Source organism: Centrocercus urophasianus, unplaced genomic scaffold (genome assembly GCF_019232065.1).
Source record: "Centrocercus urophasianus isolate 14NV4802_14NV808 unplaced genomic scaffold, USGS_Curo_1.0 seq_12, whole genome shotgun sequence".
NCBI lineage: Eukaryota > Metazoa > Chordata > Aves > Galliformes > Phasianidae > Centrocercus > Centrocercus urophasianus.
This window is the reverse complement of record NW_024884364.1, coordinates 39,122,263-39,143,121: the sequence shown is the minus strand read 5'-3', so window position 1 is coordinate 39,143,121 and position 20,859 is coordinate 39,122,263. Positions and strand designations below refer to the sequence as shown.

General features: G+C 37.7%; 1 protein-coding gene across 4 annotated transcripts in view; it reads right to left on the bottom strand.

Annotated features, from left to right (window-relative positions):
• The window catches only part of TAB3 (TGF-beta activated kinase 1 (MAP3K7) binding protein 3), a 41,790-nt gene that overhangs the window by 4,790 nt on the left and 16,141 nt on the right, over positions 1-20,859 (bottom strand). Inside the window, exons 2-7 of one of the 4 annotated variants that reach the window (XM_042809787.1) lie at positions 12,855-13,043; positions 10,195-11,326; positions 9,877-10,050; positions 6,649-6,809; positions 5,272-5,365; positions 4,501-4,584 (exon numbers count right to left, since the gene is read on the bottom strand). In XM_042809787.1, the coding sequence (XP_042665721.1) occupies positions 4,501-4,584; positions 5,272-5,365; positions 6,649-6,809; positions 9,877-10,050; positions 10,195-11,326; positions 12,855-12,956 (1,747 nt within the window). In that variant the 5' untranslated portion in view covers positions 12,957-13,043. Of the gene's footprint in view, positions 1-4,500; positions 4,585-5,271; positions 5,366-6,648; positions 6,810-9,876; positions 11,327-12,854; positions 13,044-20,859 lie in introns of all 4 variants that reach the window. The other 3 variants (XM_042809788.1, XM_042809789.1, XM_042809786.1) reach the window with 3 other exon arrangements.

Below are 20,859 nucleotides of genomic sequence, written 5' to 3'. Positions count from 1 at the left end.
CTTCTGTAAAGAGTCACTTTAACCATACTAAATTAAAAACAAAAACAAGTCATTTCTGTTAGGCCCCAGATACTGCTGATGCTTTAATAGCTGAAAACATAATAGACTAAATTTCTTACTAGCACTCCAATATCATCCTGTTAAGAATGACCTGATATCTATATCAATCTCCTACCACATTTTAAATTCCAGTAATCTTACTTTTATCCAAAGTGAAAGATGACTTTAAAATCAGTTCCTTCAAATAGCTTGACAAACAATATACTTTCTATGTATTTTCTAGCTTTTATCCAGGAGGAAGAATCACAGAATCGTGGGGGTTAGAAGGGACCTCAAGAGAGCATTAAGTCCAACTCGCCTGATAAAATGACAGGCCTACATCAAAACAGGGTGATTGCTCTTTATTCACAGAATCACACAGCAGTTGAGTCTGGAAGGGAACTCTAGACATCATTTGGTCCAACCCTGTGCTCAAGAATGGACATCTAGAACAGGTTGCTCAAGACCATGTCCAGGCAGCTTCTGAAGATTTTTGAGGAAGGAGACTCCACAGCCCCTCTCTGCGCAGTCTATGCCAGTATTCAGTCACAGTGACAAACTGTTTCCTAATGTTTAGATGGAACACTGCCTCTTGCCTTGGCACCATTAAGCCTAGCTCCGCTTTCTTTGCACTCTCCTTTCAGGTATTTATACACATTGAGATTCTCCTGAGCCTCCTCTTCTCCGTGCTGAACAAACTCAGCTGTGTCTACCTCTCCTTGCAGGACAGGTGCTCCAGTCCTTTGATAATATTCAGTCTTACATTGCACTCCTAGTATTTTTGTTTCTCTTCTACTGGGGAGTCTAGAACTGGTCCCAGCAACTCCAGGTACAACTTCATTAATGCTGAGTAGAGGCGAAGGATCATCTGCCTTGACTTGCTGGTAAAACTTTGTCTAATACAGCCAAGAGTACTGTTAGCTTTCTTAGAGCCATGGGCACATTGCTGGAACTGATCACCACCCTCTTGCCCTGGCCCTTTAGCTAGTTTTCAATCTACTCCACTATTTCCTCAGGCAGCCCATACTTCATCAGCTACTCTATTTTGAGTATGTTATGGGGGGGCATTGCCAAAGGCCTTATTAAATCCAGGAAGACAATATTCACTGCTCTCACATCACCTATCAGGCTAGTCATGGTATTACAGAAGCTTATCAGACTGGACAGGCATCACTCCCCCTTAGTAAATCCACGCTAACTTACTTCTGATTATTTTCTTGTCTTTCAAGAGCCTGAAAAGGGTCTCCAAGATGAGATTTTCCATCACCTCCTCAAGAATTGAGGCCTGTAGTTCCCTGGGTCTTCCTTCTTTTCCCTCACAAAGACGGGAATGACATTTGTCTTCCCCCACTTGTTAGGCACTTTTACAAGTTGCCACGATCCATCAAAGATCATACAGAGCAGCCTCACAATCAAATAAACTGGTGAATTTTATCACTTATGAATGTTTAGCATGCTTAAGTACTCTGTGACTTGGCCCATTCCATCAACAGTACATGCTTCACTGCTCCAGCCTTTCCTCCCGGTCTCTGAAGCCTGGCATTCTTGAATGTTGGTCTTGCTGGTAAAGACAGAGCACATTCAGTACCTCAGCATTTTCCCCATCTTCTGTAATCAGTTCTCATGTTTCATTCAGGAGAGTCCATATTTCCCACAGTCTTCCTTCTGTCACTAATGTAGACTTTTCCAAGGCCAGATTGGATGGGACCTTGAGCAATCTGGTCTAGTGCAAGAAGCCCCTGGCCATGACATAGGTTTGGAGCTAGACAATATTTAAGTTCCCTTCCAATCAAAAGCATTCATTCTATCAAGTACACGCAGAAGCCCTTCTTGTTGCCCTTGGCATCCCTGGTCAAATTCAATTCCATCTGGGCTTTAGCTTCAATAACTTCATCCCTAGAGGCTCTGACAGTATCTCTATTCCTCCATGGTTACCAGTCCTTGCTTCCATCCTCTGAATGAAAACATTTTGTGTGTGAGTTTGGCTAGCTCCTTGCTCACTCACGCAGGCCTCCAGGCAATTTTGCTTGAATTCCTCTTTATTGGAAAGCATCGCTCATGAGTTTGGGAGAGGTGATAATTGAATGTTAAACTAGGTTTCTTGGACTCCAAGGCCTTATCCCACAGGATTCCACCAAGTAGATCCTTGAAAAGGCCAAATGGCTCTCTTACAGCTTACCAGCAGCCATGTGCATGTACTAAGCAGTACTTAAATCTGTTTTCATTCATAAACATCAGTACATATTAATACATGTATGATTATGCATTGGATTTTAACCCATGGAAGGAACCAAGATGTACCCTACCAACTCTTCAAGACCTCAGGATATCTCAGGTGAAAAAATGACCAAACTTTCTAAGATGGGAAAACCCAACATTTTACAAAACATTAATATTAATCTAACAACGTTAGAATTACTTAGAAGGTAAAGGTTAAGATATCCATCTGCTAAAAAGAAATCAACAGATTTAAAACAAACAAAATCAACTTATGTTGCTAAAAAAAAAAACACAGCGATTTGTGGTTCAAAACATAAACACTGATCAATATGTTCTGCTCAGAAATCTAACAGATGGTTGACAATAATGTTAGTGCAAATAACACCTAAGTTTGTTTTCAAAGACATACTTAAAGAGGAAAGAAGAAAAAAAAAAAAAAAAAAAAAAGTATCTTCCTTGCTTAAATATCCAGTCCAGATGCAGTATAATCACATTAGCAGTGTGGCCTGAACAGATTCTTGCTAAGCAAGCAAGTTGCGCAGGCACAAGCCTTCATTCTTGTTAACTAGCCACCCTGAAGCACAAAGTAGAACCTTGTATATCTATACCTTAATAACTGAGTATTAAGGAAATGCATTTTTCTAGGAGACAAATGAACTTGACAGATCTACGTTACAAGCTGAGCTCAAAATACAAAATACTGACCCTAACACACATCTCTGTCATTGACAGACAAAACCTTGAAGCTAGTCTTAAGTCATACAAATATCACATAATGCTGTTTCTAATTGTCAGTAAAATCATGCAAATCCTGCACATTATTTTGCTTAGAATAAATTAAATAGACTCGTGTAATTAAGAGCATCTTGCTAAACATCACTAAGTACCTTGAATCAATCACATGGTTACTGCAATTTAACATGAATTCAAGTAGCTGCTTTTGTGCCACTGCTCCCCTAATGCTCCACCTGTCTTTATTGTGCACTAGCACTTGTACAGGAACCATATCCAATTTTTTATTATTATTTTTTAAGCTGATATACAGGTGAGCAGTAGTTCTAGGCCTATCTTTTAAATTTCCACAGGCATTTTAAAACATGAAAGGGAAAAGTATTTGGTTTGGAAGATACAGGGAAAGGAGTGCTTACTTGCAACTAGATTATTTACTGTTATCATTATTATTAAAAATAAAATTTGGATTTTCAAGCACAGTACATAACTACTGTATCAGAAAAGTAAGTTTTTCCACTAGTAATTTTAGTACACACTACTCGCATTAGGAGAAGACTGTATTATAAGCTCATCACACAACATTTTCAGAGAAAAGAGCACAGAGCACAGCATCCTGGATAAGCTGTTTTGGCGGTAATATAAGGCATATAAAAAAATTTGCTAACACTTGAAATTAATTCTTTCAACAGATTTCAAGAACTAATTTAGAAAAAAACAAAAGCAGACAAACACTGAGCAAAATATAACTGAAACAAAAGGTAGGATTCTGCTCCAAAACCACCTCTGCTTACACTCACGTCCAGAGTGCTACTGAGCTATGCAGCCACTAGGTGTCTACTTAGTGTGAGTTGAATCACTGATGTACTGATTGAATCTCCACAAAACTAAGACTAAATACGTAGCTCCTGTGTGCAGATAAAACTCAAGTCCTAAGCTAGATAGAAATTCTATATGCTATTCAAACAGTACAGAAAATTTCTGAGACCTATAATGAACCTGTGTAAGTGGGACACTGCGGACCCATGTACAAAAACTTACTTCATCACAGTCCTTAAATTATGTGAAGCTCTTTGCTGCACTAAAAAGCACAAACTTCAGGGCTACTACTGTGAAACTCATATTCTAAACATGAAGTTAAAGCATAGCCAGGAAAATTAAATAAAAGTAACTATGCAAATTTTAAGGAGTTAAACTATTAAATCCTACAGCATGTATTAGAAGTCAGCTAGAAAGAACTCCTCATGTAGAAGTTTTAATCTAAAAAGTATAAAAAAATGGAATTAGGAAGCTCTAGCTAAAGCTTTAGGAGTTTGTGTACTTACAATGTCTTTTCTAACAGTGAATATCAGTCTTCACAAACACAGTAACAGAACTCACAATGGAAACAACTTGCCTGATGACTGCAGTTATATAAACAAGGTATGGTTTGTTTTATACAAAGAAAAATTAAAACACATTTCTCAATGCAGATAGGGCAAGTTTATGTTTGTTTTTTTTTTTTTTGCCTACCCTTTTTATATGGCTTTGGTGGCACAACAGGACCAGGCTCTATGTTATCATAGAAGTTACACGTGGCTTTCGGATCAAAGTTGCCTGTCAGAAAAGATAAGTATGAAAGCATAAGGTAAATGTCACTTACACGCCTAACCAGTGACATGAATATCTACAGTCTTCAGATTTTACACATCTTTCCACTATTACACTTTATTTCGGCCTTTTCCCCTTTGTCACATATCTTCAGTTTTGTGTTGATTCTACTAATTTTTAGCTCATTCCATACTGAACAATCAACTCCTGTTCAACATTCTGCAATGTTTTAAAAACCTGGGAAATCTCAAATCTTCTGTATGATAGTCTTAGTTAAAAAGAGAGGAGAAAAAAAAAAGGAGGTCTGTGCATTTTTGTTCTATTTGACTGTATTTATATCAAGTTTTGGTCACAGAAAGAATTTTAAATACCTAAACAGAATTGCCAACTTCCTGGTGGCCACCAGTATTTCTGATTTGTATCACTTTACCAGAGGTAAAGAAAACAAATTAAGTAAAGAACCTTCACTAAGTAAGGATTATTTTTAGATTCACTCTTGACAAAACCACTGTTTAGTTGGGAATGTAATTAAATTCGGCCAACAGAAAAATTTGCAATTCAAGTTTACCAGGTTACCAGAAAATAAATAAATAAAAATACAAAGTTCTATTTTAATTAAAGAGTCCAAGGATAACCTTATTTAAATATACACCATATTTAAATTATGTTTCTCAAAAATTATCAGTTCTGTACCTCTGGACTGAAGGAGGTCAACTTCTTTCAGTGTACAGTCAACATTTATCTGGAGCTGTCTGTTGAGGCTTCTCAATTTGGTCATTTCCTCAGGCTAGGAAGAAATAACCACAGCAATTGTAGGAGAGTCAGCAACTTATCCAGTGTATAAATAACATCGCAGTATCTATGTGAACAGCTTTATTGGAAACTGAGTATAGAGAAGGCATTGAACAGAACAACCAAGACTACAACGTCGACCCCTCCCTGCCACTTAATTTTTTTCTTCAAGAAACATTCTCCTACTGGCATTTGAAGAGGTGATAAGAAAAGAAAAACAAACCATCCAATCCAAAGAAAATGAACAATACTAAAATCCATTTGTAAAACACTAGTCTTGTGGACACAAGCCTAAAATAACCACACATCCATATAAAATGATGATTTGCTACATCAGTTTACATCACAAGTATCTGGAAAAGGAGTATCAACTGCAATTCACTTAAACTTCTGATCTTTGACACTCCTGGCCAGATTCAATTCTGGGCAGGCTGGGCTTTGGTTTCCCTAACCTCATTTCTGCATGCTCAGACAGTGTCTTCTGCCTGCACCATACCCAATAGATACCTCTCTGAATATCCAAGACAGATGAGACATACAGCAGCTACATAGTTCAGCAGCTAACAGCCTGTTACTCAAGCACAGTACGCTTTCCTGCCTACATCTGTCTGCATTGTTTATGAGAGCACAGTGAACAAGACTAAAGTGATTTGGCTAACAACTGCATACACTGAAAGCTATTTTTCAGTCAGATGAGCTCTCTTATCAGAGTCATACAGACGTCTGGGCTAGAGCCACTAGTAGTTAGAAGTCACAGAGATAGGAAGAAATAACAGAGGAAAAGAGGAGTGAGGTAGCAGCTATTTCAGTCAACACCACTACTGAACCGTTACTTGGCACATCACGCACATGCCAAATGGGAAATGGAATGTCTAAGAGATGCAGCTACCCAAAAAAAAAATTACTTTATTAAAAAAAATTTTTTAAAAAAAAAAAAAAAAAAAACAACCATGAAGCTCTGCTATGTCAAGCTGGATATACGGCTCAGACTCTATAATAAACAAATTTGGATGTACACTTCCATAGGTTGTTAAGAAAGTAAATAACTGTTCCATGGCCCAAAAAAGCACACAAACGATTCTCAGAAATTCTGTTGTGAAACCTGAAAAAGCCAGACACACATTTCTTAAATCACCATAACTGGTTTCCTACAAGCCAAGAACTTACAGAAAAATCATTTCCAAATACTGAAGATTTTGGGAGTATCTTACACGCTAGCTTATGAAAGGATAAGAAATAAATATGTACCTTGAATTAAAATACTAACAAATTGCTTACTGTTGGAATTGCAGTTGTACAGCTAACTCTTCGAAGTCGCCTCTGCATTAGATCATGCTCCATACCATTGACTTCAGCTTTCAGGCGTTCAAGCTCTTCTTTCTCAAGCTTCAGTTCCTTTGCTAATCTCTCCATCCTTGCTCGTTGATGTAATAGCAAGGCTAATTTTTCACATGGAAGAAATAGTAACATTTAAAAAAAAAAAAAAAACAACTTGGAACACTGAACTTCTAGTTTATATATAATATTCACGAGTGACCTTTCTGGAAAAAAAAAAGATAATGTGATCATAAACATGCAACCAAATACCAGTGTGAAGATGCTTTCATGCCAAATGAACTACAGGTTTGGACAAGATTCTTCCAGAATAAAAATTTGTTTTAGTAACTTGAAGTTGATATTACCATTTTGGTCAACGCTTCTTTTTTTGGTCTTTCTCTTCTCAAAAATAGAAAGGCACCTGTACAAGGAGACAGCTTCTCAGGAATGAAACAGCAATCTAGTTATGTTAATACTATACTGACAGAAAACTAAATACCAGATATAAGATCAGAAGATAACACACACTTCATAGCCAGTGTTCAGCAGTGTCTGACAGAGTAGCCTTAAGACATCAGCCAAATGGCAGTCCTCAATAGCTGATCAATATTATTTTTAAGTATTTTTAGCTTTTTAAAGTGTACAAAATTTCTCAATACTACAAGTTCACCACTGCTCAAAGGCAGAACTACAGAATGTCAATAAAAGAGACTAGACGTGAATCCTGAAGGGGAAACAAAAAACCATAGCTGGGGAAGAGCTCAGGTCCTTCAAAGTCATTAATTCTATAATTTGCTGCCCTTTTATCTCTCTCTGCTGAAATAAACAAATTTTTAATACCTAGAAAATGATATTCATTTTTTGCAGGAAAATATTTCTCAGCATTCCATCATGATGCAAAATTGGCTAAGATAATTATTGTGATTAGCACTTTCTGATCCATGTATTTTTACCTGATGAAAGCCTACCAGAACAGAGAAAAATAAGATCAATTTGCTGCCAGTATTCAGACCAGCAGGCTAGTAAAGTAACAATCTTTCAGCAATCTCATTCATTACACAAAGACACCGCAGAATCTGAAAAACACTATTTCATATTATGTACCAGCCAGTCAGATCTTTGTCCTTTTCTTCACTTCTATCCAAGCAAATTAAAAAAAAAGTACTTGCCTATTAGGGGGGAAAAAAAAAAACCAACAAGAAATAAAAAAATAAAAAATAAGCAATAGTATGGATGCAGCTTACTAGAGGAGGATAAAAAAGCAGGGGCAAAAAACGACAGTACTTTTATCAGATGTCAGTACTCTGCAAAACAACAGCACCTTACTTTTGACTTGTATGGATCCACCAATTCAAAGAATAAACTAAAACTTGAAGCATAACATCAGATATTTTTATAACACATGCTCCAAAATTACTGAACAAAATCATCATCTCCTTGAAGTCAAATGTATGTTAGTCATTCAAAAGAGAGTTCGAGAGATAACAGATACAAAAAGAAAAACAGATATCAGCTGTATGATTTGCCAATGTTAGAATGAAATCCTGTTTTTCCATGACTTTTCCAATTCAATAGTGATATGCATTTCATAGAGTGGCATTATGCCTTGATACAACTGATCAAACTTGACTCCTGCTGCAAAGAAACACTGGAGGAATAGACACCAGAACTGTTCTTTGGTAACTGTTTTCACAATGGTTCATATTCAGAAGGAAATTAAGTCTTGTTCCCTATAGTAAGCTTTCAAGGATAGTCCTCTCTAAGCCTCTTTGTGGTAGCAGAAAGTATAATGTTTATTCTTCTACAGTTTATTTCTATTAAGAGTTCACAGTGCATCAACACCAAATGCTAATGAAAACCTGGCAGTGGCATTACCACAAAAGCAGATAGCCCAAAGAGTACATACCAGCAAATCTCATTGTTTTTACAAAACACAGAAATCTAGACTAAAGCTTCAAAAGTCAAAAACAGATCTCTACATTTCAGAACATTTTTTACCTTCAATTACATGAAGCTACTTACAGTTTTCTTACATAATTGACTGCCTTTAATGAAGTTGCAATAGAAAAATTACCAAAGAAAGCATACAAACTATGAGGTACACAGCTACCAGTGTTTTCTCTAAGTAACACTTCTAATTGGGTCTAACCAGGTACAGGACAGCTCTGCTGACAAGATAAAATAGCTCAACAGGCACAAAGCAAAAAAAACAAAACAAAACAAATCAACAACTAAAGCACCGGATTTTATGCATTGCTTCAGATCTCCCAAATTGAGAAGGCTAAAAGGAGCAATATAGGAATAGATTCTTTTTCAAACACAGATTTAGAAACAAAGCATTCTTCAAATATTTGTTGCTGATAATCACTGGGTCATTAACCCAACTGATTGGTTTGAATGCTTGCAGTCTGATTCACTTAATTCCATTTTAAATGTTTCAAATCTCAAAAGCAAGTTACCTTGAGAAAAGTGGCTTTCAGCTAAAGGTTAAGTTTTATTACTGCTTATTTTCAACTACTTTTCTTTAATTCTTTATCTATATATGGCATTAAAGCTAACTACATTTTGTCCCTATGCAGCAGAATACACATCCTAAAGCCTGTCTGCTTAGCTTTTCTTTAAGATTTCTAAGTGCAAGAAGTTCATCAAAACAATTATATGTCCATTAAAAAAAATGATTTGTTTTGTCCTGAGAAGTAATTTTAATTGCAATTCTTCCTCTTTCATTTCATACTCTTCAACCTAAACCAGATAAATTGGATTAAAATTCCTTACAGAAGTTTGTGTTTCACCTTTTATGACGGACGCAGTACCAAACAAATCTATGTGCTGCAAAGTTCTTCAAACAAACAAAAATATATAAACTATGTAGTAAATAATAAAACTATAACATAGTTTTTCAATGCAGAAGTTACCAACCAGACACGTGGCGTATGTCAGCCGTAACATTCTCTTAAGGAAACCTATTTTGTCAAAAGCACAGCAATTTACCAAGCTTCAGAATTTCTTTATGCATCAGATCAATACTTGGTACCATTTTTTAAAAACAGAACATAAACTGATTATAGATTATTTTTGTTGTGATTTGTGTTTTTCTCTGTATTGGTTCAGTATTTCCCACTTAGTAAGAGGCAAAATCAAGCTGAAAATGCATTTCACAGAAAACAATGCGCAGAGTAGAACAATTACCTTGAGTGTAAGCATAGTCATCCGATCCAGAACTAGAACTTCTCTGATACTTATGGCTTCCTTTTTCTCCTCCAGATCCTGGGATTACAGAAATAGGCTGAATAGGTTCTGGTGCTGCAGTACGCTCTTCTTGGTCCACTAAATTTAAAAGATTCTCAGTCGGTGCTCGACCTACTGTGATTTTAAAAATAGTTGGGTTTGGCTGAGATACCATTACCCGAGGAGACTGTGTTGGTGCACCTGTAGGTCCAGTTGGTTGAGTGTAGGTAATATATACTGGATTAACACTAAATGGAGGTTTGGGTTGACCCGACATACCTCTTGATGGAGAGCTTGAAGGAGGAGTAGTGGCTGCATACAGTGGGTGCTGGTTTCGTTGAGATGGTTGATTACTTATCGGTGAAGGACTTCTGTTCATTGCAGTCCCAGGTCTTTGTGGTGGTTCAACTGTAATTTCTATTTTATTCATGGAACCTTTGGATAAACTAGGTCCAGCAAAAGGAGGAAGATACGATACAGAGTGACTGCCTTGCTTTTGGAAAGTCTGCGATGCTTGCTGATATGGATGAGGAGGGACATTTGAAGGACTAGGAGGCATAAAAACATGCGAACTCTGATGACTCAGCTGAGGCTGAACCTGGTGTTGAGGAGAGCCAAAGGGAGAGGGGCACTGGGATGCCGGTGGTGATCTAAAGGCTGATTGAGGGATCTGGGGTTGTTTAGGAGAATACTGAGAAGGTTGGTAGTTCTGTTGATGTGGATACACAGGTAGAGGACGGGGAGTATAATGTGGAACTGGGCCCTGTGGCGATGAATGCCACGGTGTATTCTGAGGAGTCTGTCGTCCTGAAGAACTTTGAGATGTTTGTCTAATATAAATAGAGCCAGGAGTCCCATAAAGATTGCTTGGAATCTGTGGAAGAATTTGTAGAGCTCTGGGTACACTCTGTCCAGAGGGGAGGTTTTGTGATACTGTAACAGTAATGGGATTTGTACTGTACCGAGGTATGTGCATAAACGTGGGAGGAGGGCCTTGCATAGCAGACGTGTTCATTCCTGGTTGTATGGAAGATGGCTGTGGAGGTGGCTGTGGAGGAGGAGTAGCTGCATTTCTATTCTGGTCATTCATGAAAAATGGATTGTAATTAGGAGAAGCTGCCACAACAGCGGGAGCAGAATGTGGTTCTTGAACTAAGCAAATCAGCTGTTTACCTGCTGTGCGTTGTGGATCAATATGTCCATCACTTGAACTATGTACCAGTGTACGACCACCATTAAGTTGAGCTCCATCCCCTGCATGATAGCTGGTATGAGGATGAATACCCAGATTAATGTGCAAAAGGCTATTTCTATTCATTCTGGTGTCATCAGGGCTATGGTACTCCATGTATAAGTATTTGTTGCTCTCCTGTGCGAGGGCTCGACAACAGGCATCCAGGTTGTTGTTGTTCTACAAATAAGAGACACTTATTACAATTTAATAGCAAGGGAAAAAAAAAAAAACCAAAACAAACAAAAAAGCGTTCAAAGTTCAACATACATTCAACTGGAGCTGCAATGAAGTCTAATATGGACATAATATTTCATTGTAGATGACACAGATAAGAATTTTCAAATAAAGATAATACCAACCAGGTCATAGTCTGCAAGTAGTATATAGCCCACAATTACATCTAGCAAAAGACTAGATGCAGTAACACTGCCTACAATATGACACCTAAATATCAAATCAAGTCTAGTTTGGGGGAAGGCAAAGAACAGGAAATGTACAATTAACTATTTTTAACAACACAGAATTAAATTAGACTAAAACTCTGCAAACTCTGGATAGTCCAAACAAGGACACAGATAACATTTTACTGTTTACTTAAGTATATTTCTTAACTTGAAAGTTTAGAACTCCAACATGTAAAGTCAGCTTCTCGAGATAGAATTTAGCACCTTAAAATGAACTACATCAAGCCAGAATTAGTGTTGCTTGAAAGCATACTGGCAATTCCCAAAGGCCCCTTACAATTATGACATAAATTTCAACAGTTTGATGAATTCCAGGCACAAAGCTAAAAATGGTTTATTCGTTTTAATCAGTGAGGAAACTAAATAACCCTTCTAAGGGCTTGATTTGTTCTGTGGTGCCAGCAATTGAATATACAGACATGAAATCACAAATCAAAGCAAATATAAAACGGAACACTCCCTTCCCCTTCCTGCCCTCTCTACTCATTTTAGCTTCATCTTCTAACCTACAGTGAAGATGACAGTGAAATTCTGTGAAGTTTTGAGTGTCTGACTAACACAGACATTCAGCATCTACTCAGATGAAAACATACCGCTGAATACAACAAGTGGGAACAGTCCTGCTTTTAATTTTTATTACATTCACTGTGCAGATACTTATACTAGCTCCTTTCTCCTCCATGCTAAGCTACCCTGCCAGACTCCAATGGTTGATGGGAATACCCAGATGTATCACACACTTTTAAAAACAGAACATTTGGAAATGTAGTAACAATTGGCACCACAGTGTCAAAACAGCCTCAAAAAAAAAAAAAGTTAGCTGTTACCATCAGCTCCATGCCATCTGAAAGACTTCATAAAGAGAGGACTTCATCTACGCCATGTAGACAAAAAAACACCTTAAGACTTCTAGATGAACCCAGTTCCTTATTATGGAGAAAGGTGCCACTGTGCTAAATCTCCTATTGATGCTACCATCAATAAACACCCTATTAGCCTTATTCCTGTGTGCATACAATCAAGTATCACATAGGCAAGGATGAATAATCAGCAGAAAAATAAAACCATAAACGCAAAGAAAAATGGTAACATCTTTGTGCATAAAAATTGCAAGAAGCAGAGTTTCCCATCCTTTCAAAATACAACCAGAAGAATGAAAACCGATGCTCTAAGTAGACTACTAGAAAGTTTTCAAACTACAATAATGAACTACACAGACTCTTTAAAACTCTGCATCATACCTGTAGCATGCACTGAGATACCACCCCTTCAGGGATCTCAGGGAAACGTTGTCGGAGATCATGGAGTACCTGCACATCGAGTTGTTGACTGCCCTGAGCCATGCCAGACGGATGATGTTCCAGATTATCAAAAAATGGAAGTCAACAGACTTTCCAGTGATTATGATCTTCTGAGGCTTCTGGCATTTTCTATAAGAAAAAAGTATATACATTTTTAAGCTACTGCAACAATTTTCCTTCCTTTCTCCAGTTGCATGTATAAATAAATGACTAGCACTTTTATAGGTTCAGATATATATAGAGAGAGAACGGCTTAAACATAACGGTAAGAATCATCATTTCTCAAATTCTAATCACTGAACAGTTAGCACAGGTTTGCCGACATGACATTTCACTGAAATGTGCTGGCTCAGGTCTTTGTACAGTTCCCTTGCAGTACCACACAGACATGGCTTAAATTAATCTGACCTGTACAAAACAGAACTGTCACAAATTTATTCCCAGTGAAAATCTGGAGAGGCTGCAGAACATTTGAGGTCACAAAGCATGCATGCCTTTGTTCTTTACAATAGGTCAGAAAAATAAGGCTGAAAAATTAAGTAGCATAATAATCCAAAAATAGTTTTTTAGTAATGGGACTTAAACACTTCTACATCGCTACAAATATGAAGAGTTGGGAGCATTTTTTGCAATACACAAAAGGAGTTAAACATAATTCAATAAGTCCTTTTTAGGACTATGATAATCCATTTAAGTTTTTTTTGTAAAGCAGTTACTATATTAATTACTAACACGATTAGTGACAAAAGCCAACCTCTTTCTTTTTTAGGATTCTCGTACTGTAGAGCAAAAAGATACCATCTGAACTTCAATACCAAAGGAAGGCAAAAATCATCTGAGTCACTGAATGCTTTTCTCATTCATGGCTCACCATCACAGAAGCAATTATCAGATAGCTTACAAACATACATCTTCATAGAAACACAGAATGTCAGGTTCAGGGTAAAAATACCTTTTTTTGGGGGGGGGAGGGAGGGGTGTGTGTGTGGTATTTTGAATATTCAACACTCACACCTTTCTTTTTTTCCCCCCAGCTCTTTTGGAATATTACTTCCCTGTATTGAAAAGGAGCAAAACAGCATCAGGAACATGAAATAGAAGCCCACTCCACCATTCAGCTAGTATGTATGTTGACAGCTCTTAGATGACATTATCATTTACTGAACGACACACATGGTTGGGCTGCTGTTATATCCAATCCATCCTAGTATCCAGTGTTACACCTGTTACATCATACATCTCCAATTTGAAAAACAGTGAGATATCTCAATTATCTTGTTGATTTAAGATACACAGCAATAAACGTACACTGTATCATCAGAGCATCATGTCTCTCTTCAAATGCAAAAGCAAGTGGAGCTGAGAGCCAGTGGCTAACATCATGGTGCAGACAATGGAGCTAAGACATGAATGGATACAACAAGCTGCTGCTGAGTCACAAGAGATTAGAAAAGCAATTCTCCAAACCTTCTCCTTCATAGCAAGCACAGACTGGGAACACGCTGAGGTACACTACACTACCATCCTTGTAATTACCAAAAGTTCACAGAGCAGTTCAAAAGACACAATGAAAGCAAGTCACCTCACCTACAACTTCCGAAAGTAAGTTGAGGATACTCAAATCCTAGCCATGTGAATTTACTTTCAGCCATGTACACAACAGTTACAACAGCAATGACATCAAAGGACATTGCAGAACTGGCCCTGCTGTGGTAAGACATAAATGACCTTGGCAGCCAAAAGTAAAACTGGGGATCTTGCAAAGCACCATTCCCATGCTATATAATTTCACCAATCAGTTTTTAACACATATTATATGATCAAGTTTTATGCACTTATGCATTAGTCTTAAATCTTTTTCCCTAAAGTTGAGTTGTGTATCTTATAAGCTGAGAAAATGAACTGAAGTCCACAGTTCCGTCAGTCAACTGACGCATCTCCTCTGAAAGAAGGAATGAAAAAAACCCAACATTTCCAGTCCCACTGCACCCCACGACATGTTCAAAATACATTTAGAAGGAGATCTATATTACTACTGTTATAAACTAAATCACCTAAAATAAAAATAAATGAAACATCACTAACGAGATCCAACTGCAAAATAAATTAGGTATATGCATACAGTGTTAAAGTTAATAAATTACGTGATGGCCAGCACTTCCAATGCAATTGCACTGCACAGCTCCAATATGTGTAGCAATTGAAATCATGACTGAGTAAAATTCCAGAAAAAAGGTTATCTGGGACAGTTTCTCATGCAGGACTCATCAGTTTAAAATGAATTGTTTCAACATTTGGAATAGCAGTAGGGCCTTGAAGAAAACTACATCCAAACCAAAACACAATAGTGAACAAACGAGTTTATAAAAAATTAACCATTTAAAGACATCATGAGAAAACAAGATTAATTACAGTTAGGTAGGTCGATTTTTCCTCTTTTCTGAGTTCTAATCAAAGGCAGGCTGACAGTTAAAAATTAGATTTGTTGAATGGCATTTATGTACACTTAACCCAATATTTGTAAATGTAATCTGTTTTTCCTCCTTTTTTCACCACTGTTGCTCAAAGCATCAAAGATAAGATTTGTATACATTCCAAATGCATGAATGCAGTGTGTACTGACTGTAATACATACATGTGTTTTTCCACTTAAGTGTTCATGGTGCACTTCTTTCAAACACCTGCACCAGACTGAGAGGCTCTTAACCAGGCTATAGAAGAGGATTCAGAGAAAGTGAGCAAAGCTGAATGCTGTATTTTATCTGAATGTTGCTAGAACCTGAGTACGGACCATGAAATTTCAGTGGACACAACAGCAAAACACCAAATTCTTGAACTACAGAAACTTTAGAACAAAATTAATATTAGATTAATATCAGGTAAAAAATTAATATTTGATACAGATCGCTATTCAAAAAGAAAATAAGCATAGATAACATCTTCAGCATTGTCCAACATCTTTTTATGTTGGACAGATAGAGAACTGAAAAGATAAAACAGGAACTGATGGAGCAAAATAAGATAAAAAATTCTAGAACGAAGTTTCATTAACTTAGATTAGTACAAGAGTTTATTTTTACACAAAAAGAAAATGGAAGTAAAAAGAAAAATGGGATTATGTTGAAAAGAAAAAATATAGTTATCTTTAAATGAAAAACAGCAAAGTTTCACATTCATTTCTAACGACTTCACTAAAATGCACTTTTTTTTTTCAAAGCCATGCTAGATCAACTTTACACAATGAGTTGTGCTAGTTTGAATTATAAAAATCTGAGTGACACTTAAAATCTGTTGTACTTATGCATTTATGTATTGTACTTACATGGCAAGTTCTGGCAGTGTGGGAGCTGCCCAGTTGCCTCTATGAGCAGAGCCCAGAGCCCCTTGTCAGAGCAGAGCCATTCCAGGGGCTCCAACAAGACTCACCACTGTGAGAGCTGAGCCATGAACAACGCTGGGTACGCACTGGGAGAGTAGTAAAGGGAAAAACTGCTGCACAAGAGCAGCTGGGAGAGGAGTAAGAAATGGGAGAGAAGCAGCCCTTCAGGCACCAAGGGCAGTGCAGGCGGTGCTCCAGGCACACAGCAGCAGCTCCCTGTAGAGCAGGAGAGGCACACAGAGGAGAGGCCATCCCCCTGCAGCCCACAGGCACTGTGTGAAACAGATCTCTACATACAGCCATGGAAGAGCCCATGGGGCAGCAGTGGATGAGGCCTGAAGGAGGCACAGCCCATGGATGCCCCCACAGGAGCAGGTCTCTGGCAGGGAACAGTGACCCATCCAGAGCAGCTCAAGGCTGGAGGATCTGCCACCCTTGGGGATCTGCGTGAAGCAGTGCCCAAAGAATGGGCCGTGGAGCTGTGCTGGGAGAGCTTCAGCATATCAGAAGCCTAGAGGGGATCAGTTCAGGAAGGATGGCATCCCATGAGAAGCACCTCACATGGAACAGGGGCAGTGTGACCACAGAGGAGCAGCAGAGACAAAACATTATAGGCTGACGCTGTTCCCCTGAAGTGCTCCAGAGGGAGGAGGCAGACAAGGGCGGATGAGAGGAAGAGTGTTTTTAATTCACTTCTCTCACTGCTATCCATTATTAATTTGCAATAAATTAATCTTCTCCAAGCCAAGTTTGTTTTGCCCATGATGCTAACTGTTGAGTGGTCTTCCTGTCCTTACCCCAACCCACAAGCTCCTCCACTGTATTCTCTCCCCACTCCTGAGGAGTGACAGAGCAGCAGGGTGGGCAGATGGCATGTAGCCCTTCAACTCACCACAATTTGTTAAATGGAAAGAAGTTCTGAGCATATGTTATGTATCACATTCCCTCTTCTTGAGATGATTTCAACCTGTGAGATAATTTCAAACCATGTTTCTCTGTTAGGTCATGATAAATGAAGAACAGTTCTTGAAATTATTTTTGTTGTTGCATTTTCCTTACTTATTTTATTCCATCTTAAAAAGAAAAAAAAAAAAAAAAAAAAAAAAAAAAAAAATCAACCAAACCTGCTCTAATCTGAAATGCCTTTTAGAGGAACTCAGTATTCTTAACCCTAGAGCACACGAAAAAATAGGATTATTACACTTAATCTACATGAAAGTAGTATTACTAAAGTACATGGCAAGCTTCTAGCACATAGAGTGCGTAGGAATAAACAAAATATATATTTAATATAGATAAAAGCATTCAAAACTAGAAACAACAGCTGCTTATAAAAAACATCTACATTCTTGTTTCATGACTATTTCTTTCTAGCTGCCTAAATTCAAGATGTCTGATGTATGGCAATAAACCTACCCAAAAGTCATCCAGGTACTGAACTGTGGAGATCACCTTCAACAGTTTCAGTGCATAACAGATTTTCTAAATCATCTATAATTTTACCAACACTGAGAGACTTATTACCATAAACAAAGATATTTAAGGTGCACTAAAGAGATTAACCTACTTACTAGAAGTTTCTTTATTAAAACCTAACTCAGAAGATAGACGGTGAAGACGTCCCAGGCGAAAAACTTCCAACATCTTGTAATAGTAAAACATCACCATCTTCAGCACTCAAATTCAGCATTTAGTGCAAGGCTTTTTTTTTATTATTTGGGAATAAAAAACATGGGCAACTTCCCAGAGACTGCGTTACTAGTAAAGAATTGTAAAGCTTTTATTTGTAGACGCATAACTAAATTGAAAACTCTTCAGTGAATTATACATTTGCTACAGTTTCTTGAGAGAAGTCACCCTACATGTAGAGTGCTTACTGGTAGATATCAACTTAGCTTCCAGAATAGCTATAGGCAAATCACTGGACCCCAGAGTCATCTGCAGCTTTGGTTTCCATCCTTTAAGTTTGCCAAGATTTACTGTTTGCGAGGCAGCATGAAAAAGCAGTGAGATCAGTGTCACTGCACTATGTTACAACTCATTCACAACAGCTTTCTGACCACACTGGAATTAGAGAACATGGTTGTGGTGCTGCAAGACAGCTGACTGGCAGCTCAACTCATAAGGTACACTATAAGCAAGAGGTCAGAACCAAAGAAACTCTGCTTCCAACTCCATCACCCCATGGTCCTCTCAGTATTATTCTGCACAAGCAGTCTTTCTGAAAATGACAAAGGAACAGCTGATCACAGGCGGCCAGCTCTGTACTACTGCCATGATTATACTTTCTTCATCTCTGTTACCCCACTGGTTATGTGATTTCAAAGCCTAGAATACTCTCCAGACACTGCATGCCAATAGTAAATCATGAGAAGACAAGAAAGGAATTAGCTCACAGATTTAGAAAGCAGTGAATTAGACAATGAATTATTACATCTTGGTTTTTACCTCACAAATTAATGGTGTTAAGAAACAAATGTGGTTTTGGCAAGTGAATTCTACAGCGGTATGCGATCACATCCCTATTCCACTTCTGTATTTCAATACTCAAGCAGATGCTGAGGTATATAATTACAGTGGTGCTTCCAACAATGACATACCGTAGAAAAGCTGTCAAGTAACAACAATTTTTTTCCCCAATAAGTAACACGCTTTGCATAAGAAAAGACCATAAAGTTTTCAGATCATTCAAACTGAGTTTCTTTACACCAAGGATCAACATTACAAAAATATGTATTTTAACAGCATCCATCCCACACGTACCTACAGTTCAACAGGCATGTGTACTCAATTATGGCCTTGTAAACATGCCTGGCATGTGACCCAGCTGCAAACGCAATCATGTAATCACACCTCTAAACCTTGAGCAGCCTCCAGAAGTACAGTTATCTTAAAATCAAAAATGTTTGCAGAATATTAAACTGACTATAAATGGTTTAAAGTCGTCATACTATACTGGTACTACTAATACTACTACTACTACTACTACTAATAGGAATAATAAAATGAACAATTTTATACACTAAATTTCCATCTAACTATCCTAATGAACTAAAACAAGTAACCCATCCCACAGCTGTCACCAATCTAGCTAAGCAAGGCAAGTACTCTTATGGTAATGTGACAACTATGAAGATTTACTAGCTTAAATATCTCAAAATCTCAGAAATGAAAAAAACTAAACTATTACAGCACTGCCAAGACAGCATTTTTTCTTGTCCAGGCACAAAGTCACACTGTTAAACCATACTGCATCACAAAAGCCAAGAATTACTTTTCCCCACAATAGTCCACCTAAATTAATTTTTAGGATTACGTATATCTAAGAGTTTCTCTCACGCCTCACAAATCACAATGATCATTAGTAACAGAGATGCTTTTTAGTTACAGTATGAGACACATCACAGCTTTTGGAGTATGTTGCTTCACGGTCTGGAAGCAGAGCTGGAAATAAATATAATGCACAACTTCAAGACATTTCATCAGTTCATAAAGATGTATTAAGCTCAACAAAACCAAAAGAAAAGTAGTCTGTTTAAAGCTGAGCTCAGCTTGCTGCTGTCATTTGATCTGAAGTGACTAAGTTACTAAAACCACAACTGAGTAGTTTGGCAAGCTGTCTTATGAACATTCATTCACTAGTATAAAAGATCAACAGATTCCAATGCTGGATAACAGGAAGGCAGTGGGAAATACAAAGGAGTTTATAGCAAACTAAAACTAAAAATAGAGCTGACAAATTACTGACCACTTGGTTTCTTACACTAGGTGAAGTTGCACAAGTTCACCTGCCACTTCTTGGCTCCATTTCCTTGTGCAGTTACACAGGTGTGTCACCTGATGGTCTACAACAGCCATGCATACCAAGATGGAACGTAACTCATTAAAGCAAGCACGACAACAATACTGCTAGCTCACACTGATGAAACAGGAGTGTCAAACAATGAAGACATTCTTTCTGTGCTTCTTTTTTCTTTTGCTTAAATGTAGGCAATGATCAACTGAAAACAATTTTAACAGTTTCTGTAGATGAGGAACACAGAGATGCAACATAGCTTGCCTTCATCGCACAAGGGCAACATACAATCTCAAGGCAGGAGAAACCAGGATAGAGGAGATCCTTTATACACAACAGTGAGACTGCCACAAAATAGGACTAAAGTGCAAGGCATGGGCAAGCAAGTTAACAACATCTGTTGCTACAAAAAAAATCAGGAGCTATAATCAATGCAATTTCCTCTTAGATACGTCTTGTGCTGCTCTGTGCACTTTGGTATTTGCTTTGCTTTATTATTTGCTCTTTATTATGGTCTGTCATCCTTGTAAAGCACCAGATAACACCAGTCCATTTAGATGCTATCTACTGTTCTTCCTCTTCCATCTCCCATACAAGGCATGAAAAAAACAAACAAAAAAAACCACCTGCCATGGTGTCTGCAACAAAGAAACAAAAACAATAGACACCACATTGCAAGGAGGAAAAGGACTTAGTTTGTACAGAAAAGTATTTCCTGCGAAGATCGGACAGTTTCAAAACAAGTCACAAGTTATTTTATGGCCTTGCTC